Source organism: Cornus florida, unplaced genomic scaffold (genome assembly GCF_030987335.1).
Source record: "Cornus florida cultivar Cherokee Brave unplaced genomic scaffold, ASM3098733v1 CherokeeBrave_3.0.0_Hap2_Chr01, whole genome shotgun sequence".
Lineage (NCBI taxonomy): Eukaryota > Viridiplantae > Streptophyta > Magnoliopsida > Cornales > Cornaceae > Cornus > Cornus florida.
In genome coordinates this window covers 111,330,494-111,340,103 of record NW_026775571.1, presented here as the reverse complement: position 1 = coordinate 111,340,103, position 9,610 = coordinate 111,330,494, and the positions used below count along the sequence as shown (strand labels likewise).

General features: G+C 34.7%; 1 protein-coding gene across 1 annotated transcript; it reads right to left on the bottom strand.

The window, feature by feature from the left end:
* Positions 1-3,615: 3,615 nt before the first annotated feature.
* Positions 3,616-8,122, bottom strand: LOC132313981 (pyruvate dehydrogenase E1 component subunit beta-3, chloroplastic-like). The gene is made up of 4 exons (XM_059812912.1): positions 7,790-8,122; positions 7,561-7,664; positions 7,385-7,428; positions 3,616-4,958 (listed from the first exon to the last, which is right to left on the bottom strand). Exons 1-4 carry the CDS (start codon positions 7,890-7,892, stop codon positions 3,986-3,988), a joined length of 1,224 nt encoding a protein of 407 aa, XP_059668895.1. The 5' UTR covers positions 7,893-8,122; the 3' UTR covers positions 3,616-3,985.
* Between the last annotated feature and the right edge of the window lie 1,488 nt (positions 8,123-9,610).

The following is a 9,610-nucleotide window of genomic DNA, read 5'->3' as shown; positions in this document are numbered from 1 at the left end:
AATGTAACCGAATTAATTCCATTAAATAAACCAGTAAACCATTTTAAACAATTAAAACAAGTAGTTCAATTAAAAGAAATAAAATACACTTAAATAACATCATTAAACAAACCACACAATTTAAATACAATAATTAAAACAAAATACAAACAATAAAAAAAAATAATTCATTTAAGTAAAACAAAATAAACCACTATTCAATAAACAATTTGACACATAGAAACAAATTTAAATTCCAATCTTATCCTTTTGAAAACTAGGGTTATTACACTGGTCGAGGGAGGGGTCGCTACCCTTCCTCTACTGTGGACGCGCCCCGCTCCAGTCAGATGGGCTCCTCCCCCCCCACGGCTCGATCGAGGGTGCTCTCAGAAAGAGCAACCTCGACTAACCTGTGTACACGTTTCCCTTCTTGGCAAAGAATACCTCGAGATAGAACTGGGATGGGAACCTGCGAGGTCATGAAGGCAGGACCTCGAAAGGGACCTATCCCCACTGAAGCACGGGAATCTGAGGACATGTGGATAGGTGGCTGAGATCTAAGGGGTCACCTCAGTCCGAGGCCAGCACAAGGGGGAAAGGATACCCGGTACCTAAGCTTGAGCGATAAAGGATAAGCAATGCATTAATTGCGAAAGACATTTGATAAGACCCGCATTAATTGGGGAGCGCCGTTACCTCCTTTGACCGGGGGGCAAAGCTCCGCGGCCCATCCATCAATGTCTCATCCGTCAGAGGAAAAGACCATTAACCTGTGGATAAGAGCGGGCTCAGCTAAAAGACTAAAAGACATTGACCGAGGAGGAAAACACTATAAATAGGGGTGTTGATTAGCCTTAAACACACACAACCACCACATTAACACTTATCTTCCGACAAGCTCGAGGTTACATAGTACCGAGGTCGGCCTTCCCTTTCTTAATCTCCATACCTAAAGAATCCCTTGTGTTGCTTGGATCTCCACTTGGATATTGATCTCAGATCTCTTGGCTTACGTGGAACGATTTCCTCATCCTATTCACGAACTACCATCAACATTAGTATTTACAGAGTAACATATGCTTTTTAAAAGGTAGGGGAGAAATGTTAGATTATGGATGGAGTGGTGGGTTCCATTACATGTAAGAATTGAAATGATTTCGGGGTACCATCTCTTATGGTATTTAATATTTTCTCCCACGCAAGTTGAACTATTTAAAAAAAAAAATTTTAATAAATAAAAATTTGATTAGCCTATTTATAAAATAGGATAATATGTTATATTTAAGTTGATTATATACTTTATAATATGACTTGTACAAATCTAAGGGTGCGTTTAGATAAGTAGGAGAGAAAAGAAATGATAGTATTAGTTATGAGAGAAAAAAAAAAGAAAAGAAAGGATAGCAATAATTTCTATTTATGTTTAGATAGATAGAAAAGAAAGTATAGTATTCTTGTTTGGATATGAAAGAGAGTAAAAAAAAAAGAGAAATGATAACAATGAAATTACCATCATATCCTTTAAAATAAATGGGATATGAGTGGAATAATAATTTCTTTCTTTTAATTGTTGAGAGTAGTTTCGGAATTATTAAAATACTACTTAAACACTATCATTTCTCTTCCTATCTTCTCATTTTTTAGAGATAGAAAAGGAGGGATAGGGAGGGAAGCTATCCCTCCCTATCCTTTCTTTTCTCTTATTTTAACCTACCCAAACACAATTTACAATATCCTTTTTTTTTCCTTTCTCTCACTATCCCTCCAAATCTATCAATCCAAACATACCTTAAGTAATTGAGAGTAAAATGTTTTTAACGCATACATTTGTCACACACTCACTTTGTCCCTCCGTGCTTATCGTTGTGTCTAATTTCATTTTCTGTCATTGCCATTATTCTATTGCATCGCCCTTTTTAAGTTATCAATTTTCCATTTATTGCACCATGTCATTTGGGTTTTTTTTTATTTTAAAAAATAATGATTTGGCAAAAATGGTAAAAAATTATTTTCTGATTTCCAAAAAGAAGAAGAAGACAAAGGGATAAAAATTTACCGCCAAAATAAAAAATTACAGTATTGAAATCCAAATAGATTTTGTTAAAACGGCTGTTTCCAGTGCTTGATCTAGTCCTTTATTTTAAAAAAGATGACAATATAAATGAATAAATACAGCTGTTTCCTTAACATCAGCAAAGACTTTGCATCTCATATTTCTCATATGAGGGATGCTAATCACATCGCCCCGTAACTGTGGAATCTCAATCACTAGTTGAGGAGTTGACGCGTGTGTTTTCTTTCTCAATAATTAATTACTATTTTTCTGCTAACTTTCTTTTGGGTCTCTCATTATATATAATTACTCTTCTAGCCTCTTAATTAAGAAATTTCAGAAACCTCACGGCTCCCATCTCACTTTAAAATTTTATTTTTTACAAAATTCCAATAATTAATTACTATTTTTATACTAACTTCCTTTTGGGTCTCTCATTATATATAATTACTATACTAGCTTTCAGAAACCAATGAAAAAGGTACTATAATTTAGTTCTCTCTCTAAAATTATCTGATTTTTTTAGATCCTTATTATCTATTTTTAAGTATTCGGTTGTTTTTCAAATAAAAAAAAAAATCAGATGAAAAAAAAAATGTATAATCTAAAAAAAAAAAATTATAGTACTTTTTTCTTTTTATTTTATGATTTTTTTTTTTTTTTTTTTTAATCTGAAAAATCAGAGCAATACTCCGAATACAAAGTATACGAATCTGAAAAAATTCAGATTTGAACTTCAAACATTAAGATATGGACTTTTGTATAAAGAAAATTTTAGTGTTGGAACTTCAAACATTTAGATATGGAATTTTATAAAAAAATAAAATTTTAAAGTGAGATGGAACCGGAGGTTTTAGATTAAAAAATAAAATAAAATAAAAAATCAGTGAAAAAAGTACTATCAGATCCTTATTCTCTGTTTCGAAGTATTCGGTTGTTTTTCAAATAAAAAAAAATCAAATCAAATAAAAAAAAAAAGTATAATCTAAAAAAAAATTTATAGTACTTTTTTCTTTTTATTTTATTTTTTTAATCTGAAAAATCAGAGCAATACTTCGAATACAAAGAATACGAATCTGAAAAAATTCAGATTTGAACTTCAAACATTTAGATATGTACTTTTGTAAAAAAAAATAATAATAAATTTAGTGTTGGAACTTCAAACATTTAGATATGGAATTTTGTCAAAAATAAAATTTTAAAGAGATGAAATCGTGGAAATTTATGAAGTTTCTCGGTTAGGAGGCTATTATAATAATTATATATAATGAGAGACCCAAAATTATTAGGAAAGAAAACACACGCGTCAACCCCTCAACTAACTACTGAGATTCTACAGGCGTCAACCCATCAACTAACTACTGAGATTCTACAGTCACGGGAGTGACTGTGATTAGCATCCCTCTTCTCATATACTTTCATGGGTTGCAGAGCAGTTCTTATTTGTCCCATTTTCATTCAAAGCACCATAACATTAAGTCACTGCTCAGATTTAGATTAGTCTAAAATTGCACTTTCATGTGTATTTCCGATTAACACACTAGCATTGACACGCACCAGTATCCGATGAAACCGCAATCTCCCACAAAAGAAAAAAAAAATCTTTAATTTTCAATCTCTGTTCCATTACACAAAATTTTATTGATTATGTGTCTCAAATAACAGGCAAATGAACAAGCAGAACAAATTCCGATGTCAACCCCAAACGTTCTACCTGTACTTAAAGCATAAACAACATCCTATCCATCATTCAAGTGAAGACAGACTTTAGCAAAATAAAAAGCCTCAACTCAATGAACAATTGCAGTCTATAACACATTATCACTAAGAGGACCTGAAATCAAAGACAATTGTAAGGCAAGCTGAAAACCTTGACCTAGCATAAATAGCAAGACGACAGCACTACCAGATCGCCAAAACTAGCTGTTGCTGTTGCTGCTGCTGCTTCTACTACTGGCAGAGTTGCTCGACCGCGGTCACAATCTGGGCAGGCTGAACCACAGTCCATTCCTCCAATGTCCCAGCATATGGTGTTGGCACATCCTGTGATGACAAACATACAATTGGGGCATCCAGATAATCATGGAAATTCTCACTAATAGCTGCTGTCAGACTAGCACCGATTCCACCTGTACGCATGCACTCCTCAACAATCAGCACCCGATGCGTCTTTTTTACTGAATTCCCAATCGTGTGAAGATCAAATGGTTTCAGTGACCTGATATCAATAACTTCAGGATCATAACCCTTGTTCACCAAAGTCTTGGCAGCCTGCATCACGTGATATCTCATCCGGGAATACGTTAAAATAGTGACATGCTCCCCTGGCCTAACCATCTCTGCTTCCTCAAGATTCAACACGTACTCTTCATCCGGAATCCTCTCCTTGAGGTTGTAAAGCAGGACGTGCTCAAAAAGTATAACTGGGTTGTCACTTCGGATAGCAGCTTTCATCAACCCCTTGGCATTATAAGGGGTCGAACATGCAACCATTTGGATACCAGGGATTGATTGGAAATATGATTCAAGGCGCTGTGAGTGCTCAGCCCCAAGCTGCCGGCCAACTCCACCAGGTCCCCTGATGACCACTGGTATTTTAAATTGGCCACCAGATGTGTAATGGAGCATGCCACAGTTGTTGGAAATCTGGTTGTATGCAAGAAGGAGAAATCCCATGTTCATTCCCTCTATAATTGGCCGAAGTCCAGTCATGGCAGCTCCGATGGCCATGCCTGTGAAAGAGTTCTCGGCAATGGGGGTGTCAAGAACCCTGAGATCGCCATACTTTGGGGCCAGGCCTTTTGTCACCTTGTATGAGCCTCCATAGTGACCCACATCTTCACCCACTACGCACACAGTGGAATCTCTTTCCATTTCTTCTTCTAGGCCTTCACGGAGAGCTTCAAAAAGTAAAAGCTCGTGCCTGATGATAGAGACAATTTTATTAACTGTATCCTACTCTAAAAAGGGAAGCCATGAGAATGACAAAAATAATGAAAAATAAGGACCTGCAGTTCAATGCAGTTTATGTGGTTCTTACCGTGCTTTTCCATGTATAACATTATGTGTACGAGGCAAACATGACATTCTTTTTTTCATCATGTAGTTGTCATTAAAATAATTGCAGAGACAAAAGCAGAGGTCTGACACACATCTGACAATATATGATACAGGTGTATGCTGTTTAATCTATTAGTGAACTACTGCCTACGTTTTTTTTTTTTTTTTTGATAAGTAACTACTGCCTACTATAGAAGACAACTTCCAAATTCATGTCGGAAGATATTATAATCATATCAAAGAGAAAGTTATGCTGATCATTTATTCAGCCAATGATGGATCCAGGAATGTCCCTTTGGGTCCTAAAAAGGGTTTCTTGCCATGGCGATGAATTTGGTCTCATCAGTAGTTTTTTTAATTATTTTTTATTATATAATGATATTTTAAAATATAATGAAATTAGGTATTATCTTACAAGACTATCGTATTTAAAAGTAAATCCTTATAAATCTAATATTTTAATTACAAAAATATTGACAAAAGGTACACAGAATTATTATAAAGCTATTAACTAAATTCTTAAATAAGGTATTAAAATTTTCTTGTAATGTCAACCAGTAATTAGATTGCAGGCAACTTGTAGCAGTGGTGAAAGTGATGCCATGGCATCTGAAGGACGGTTAAAGTTTCAATTCTTATCACTGTCAAAAAACCAATAATTAAATGTTATCTAAATTTACCTACTTTTGGTTTTATCATGAATGTTGAGAGACCTAAAGGGCCCTGGGCCCAGTATTGGAGAACTTGACAAGGCTATCAGAAAGGGGGGAAAAGTTGGGGGCCACTGCATAATTATACGACCTTCAGAATGGATCATTTTCTGATGTGCAGGACCAGTTTGGGAACTAGACCTAGGGACAGGTCTACTCTTCAGAAATAAGAAAACTTGCACACGAGGGTTAGTGTGTTAGTGACAAGCTAAGGTGCAAGGTCAATGCAGGTTTGCCAAAAAGCTTGGGGGAAGTTTTGGGATGTATTGATTTTAAACCCTCGACTCACAGTTCTCTACGAGTATTCTGTTTTTCTCCAGACTATAGGGGGCCATGGCCCCAGCCTACACCACTTAACCATCACATCTGCTAACATGCGCAGCATCTCAAGAAACATGTACTAAAAAAAGGTGACAATGGAACTTAAGGAACTAACAATTGAGGAAGCGCAACTGATAATTACTTCAATGTTTAAATATTAAACCTTGACAGTAAGCCAATACCATCTCATACTCTCCATTTAAATAAGCAATCATTTTGACCGCCTGCATCAATCACAATGTCCCACATAAACACAGAAGAATTCTCAGTCAAAGCAAAGTGGCTAGAAATGTATAATATCTAAGCAAATTCAGCAATGTATTTCATAAACTTTGCTTGTCAAATAATGCTAAGTATGTGACAAACAGCAACATAATCTACGTAGGAAGTACTTTTGAAGCCGCAAGCTTGCAAACTCTAAAAACACAGATATCTTTACATATAAATTTCTAGTAGCTAATTGAGAATCATCTAACACAAGTGCTACTTCGTAACATGCAATCAACCAAATGGCTCCAAGGAAACCATAGTATCTATTGGACTATCAGATAAACATATTTCAAAGAATCGTGATACACCTTATCTAAGCAAGATTAACAATTCATGAAAAATATATACATCATTTTCTATACCTTCATGAACCATCCATCGTGTTGCATATTTTCTGGGCCTTTCACAAAAGTAGTAGTTAACGAAAAACTGCATTACATCTGCTAAATATCCCTAAGATTTCTATACACTCCTACTTCAAATTCCATAAAAATTTTCACTTTACAAGTAAAACAAATATTCAAATATTCAGAATATAAAGCTTCTACATCTTGACTGTTTATAATGTGTTAACAGGTCGATTGATAATATGCAGAGCTATAATCATTTGTTCAAGTTTAGTTCTTTTTCTTTCACAGAACTAAGAAATAGTAAATGACGGCAGTGGATTGTGAATCCACCACGCGCGGGTTCAATCCCGCGTCGTTCGCCCATCCATAAATGGACCGTTTGTTACGGAGACACAAGACAAACAAACATGAAATTTTTGCTCCTTCACTTTCCTCAGCTTTCTTGGCAATCAAAAAGTGGATACAATTAAGTAAGTAACAAATAATTTTAGAGTCCACCCAAAGTTACTGTTTGGGGATGCATTTCTTATAATTAGAATTTTCATAGAGGTGAAAATTAACATATTGAAGTTGAACAAAACAGTAAGAATGATCAGAACAGCCCAGCACTGCATGCATAGAAGAGAAATTAAGCATACCCTGGTTTGGATGCCGTAGAAGCTGTCGAACTATCAGCCTTGGTCTACACAATAGAAGCAAGATTAAGATTAAGATTAAGATTAAGATTAAAATTTAAGTGCCAATAAACAAGAATTTATGTTTAGTGAGGTGTGTGTATGTATATAAATGGACAGATAGAAGGAGAGAGATTAACTGCAACGGCATTGGTAATCAATCGTTCAGCTCTGCAACCTCTTGGGTTGGAACCAGGGTTAGAGTTTCCATCGGATCTAACCACAAAGAACCTTGCTTTTCTCCCTGAAACAAATCCAAGCAAGTTGTATACTCAATTGAACTCAATTTCAGTGACCTCATTCAAATTTAAAGTAGATCAATCAAATCAGATCATAGTTGAAGAAAATTAAATTCAAACTACACCGAACCTGATAACGATCTGCGAGCTGATAATTGAAATCTCTTGGAATCGGAGGAATTGATGGATGAGAGAGCTGTGGTAGCTCCGATTCCTTGGAAAATCGCAGCCATTCTCTTGGAGAAAAGCTGTGGTTTCAAAAATCGAACGAATAGAAAGAATCAAATAGAGAGATGGGAAAAGTGAGAGAATGATATGAACTTATATGGAGTGAGAGAGAGAGAGAGTTTTAGAGAGAGAAAGTGGGCGGAGAGATTGAGGAAGATGGCGTTGCTAGTTCCTCTATCCAGTTTCGGCGATTTAATTGAGAGAGTGAGCGCCACGCCACGCACATTAACAACCAGTTTCTTCATTTGCACTTCGTGTTCTTCGCCGGCTCTGGTACGGTTGCCCTCAGTGGAGTTATGGTGCTCTGCAAATGAAACCAAGCAACGTGGTTACGGAGTATTTTACGTAGGGGCAACTGTGTCATTTCACAAGTTTTCTAGTAGACCTAATTACCATAGTGCTTCTAAACCTTTTCAAAATGTCCGTTTTATCCAACTCGTTTTTGTGATGTTATTGGGTAGAAGCGATGTAGTTGACTCCTCTGTGGTGAATTGTGGTTATGATATTCTTTAGTTGGTTCACCTACCAAGCCTAAAACCCTAACCGTAACAAGCAGCTAATTAATGTTTTGGAATGGTATCTTGTGAATCAGATTTGAAAAATAAATAAATAAATAAGAATTCTGATCCAAATTGTCTTGCACTATTTAATAATTTCTCATTATAATTTAAGATTGAAATACTTGAAAAAAAAATAATAATAAAAGAAAAATAAAAAGCTAATACAGTGTATCAATCTTTTACTCCGAGCATCACTTTCACATAATAGTGTTTCCGATTTTGAACCCGTAAGGTAACAATGGAGTAACAAATCTCCTCTCTCGGTAGGAATATTTGCATCTCCTCTCTCGGTTGGAATATTTGGATTCACCTTGAGGTTGGTTTCACCTTGAGGTTGGTTTGTTTGGATTTTTTTTAATTTTTTGATGTTTGATTGTTGTAAAATATTTACAAAGAAAAAAAAATTAAAATTTAATAAAAATAACTTATTTATCAAATTTCGACAAATTATCTTACCACATTATAAAAAACTAAACAATTAAAGATTTCTTTGTGGATCATGTCACTACAAGCCTTATATTATTAGTCTGGTGTTGATTAATGATAAATAGTGTTTGAAATGAGTAAAATTAGATTCGTGATTAGATTTGATGGTATTTTAATTTTGAAAATTTAGTATTTTTAAATCTCACAAAAAAATGGGTCAAATTTCATTAAAATATAGAATTTAATAAACTAAAATGTGCAGTTTACGCAATTTGACTCCTATATTAGTATCTTCAATTTCAATTTATTCTATATACAGAAAATGGAAGTTTATTTGAACTTATGTACTTTTTTATTATTTTTAATTATGAGAAGCAATAACTTTAATTACACCCACTCTCTAAAATAAAAACAAAATTTTCAGTGATTTGAGATTTGCTGCATCAATTCTCTAGTCTACCATTCCTCTCCTTTAGAAGGAAATTTTCCTTTCCTATTCTAATTTAGTGGGGGGGTAACTATTTGATTATACAGGATAAAACTAAATTGATGTAGCGTGAATGATCAATTCTCTTGGAGAGCATGAGTGATCAATTTTCTTGCATGAATTTGTTGCATCCTTCAAATAAAGGCTTTATTCGAAAATATAATTTGCAGTAAAAGCAAATAGATTAATCAATATACAAAATTTGATTCTCGGAGAACCGAATCCCTCCTTGAATTTGAACAAATTCTAA

Excerpts from the sequence above, each read along its gene's own strand:
- LOC132313981 (XM_059812912.1), bottom strand. The coding sequence starts at position 7,892 with ATGGCTGCGATTTTCCAAGGAATCGGAGCTACCACAGCTCTCTCATCC. Across the intron at positions 7,429-7,560 it reads TGATTACCAATGCCGTTGCA|ACCAAGGCTGATAGTTCGAC; the intron begins GTTAATCTCTCT and ends TCTATTGTGTAG. Across the intron at positions 4,959-7,384 it reads TCTACGGCATCCAAACCAGG|GCACGAGCTTTTACTTTTTG; the intron begins GTATGCTTAATT and ends CTCTATCATCAG.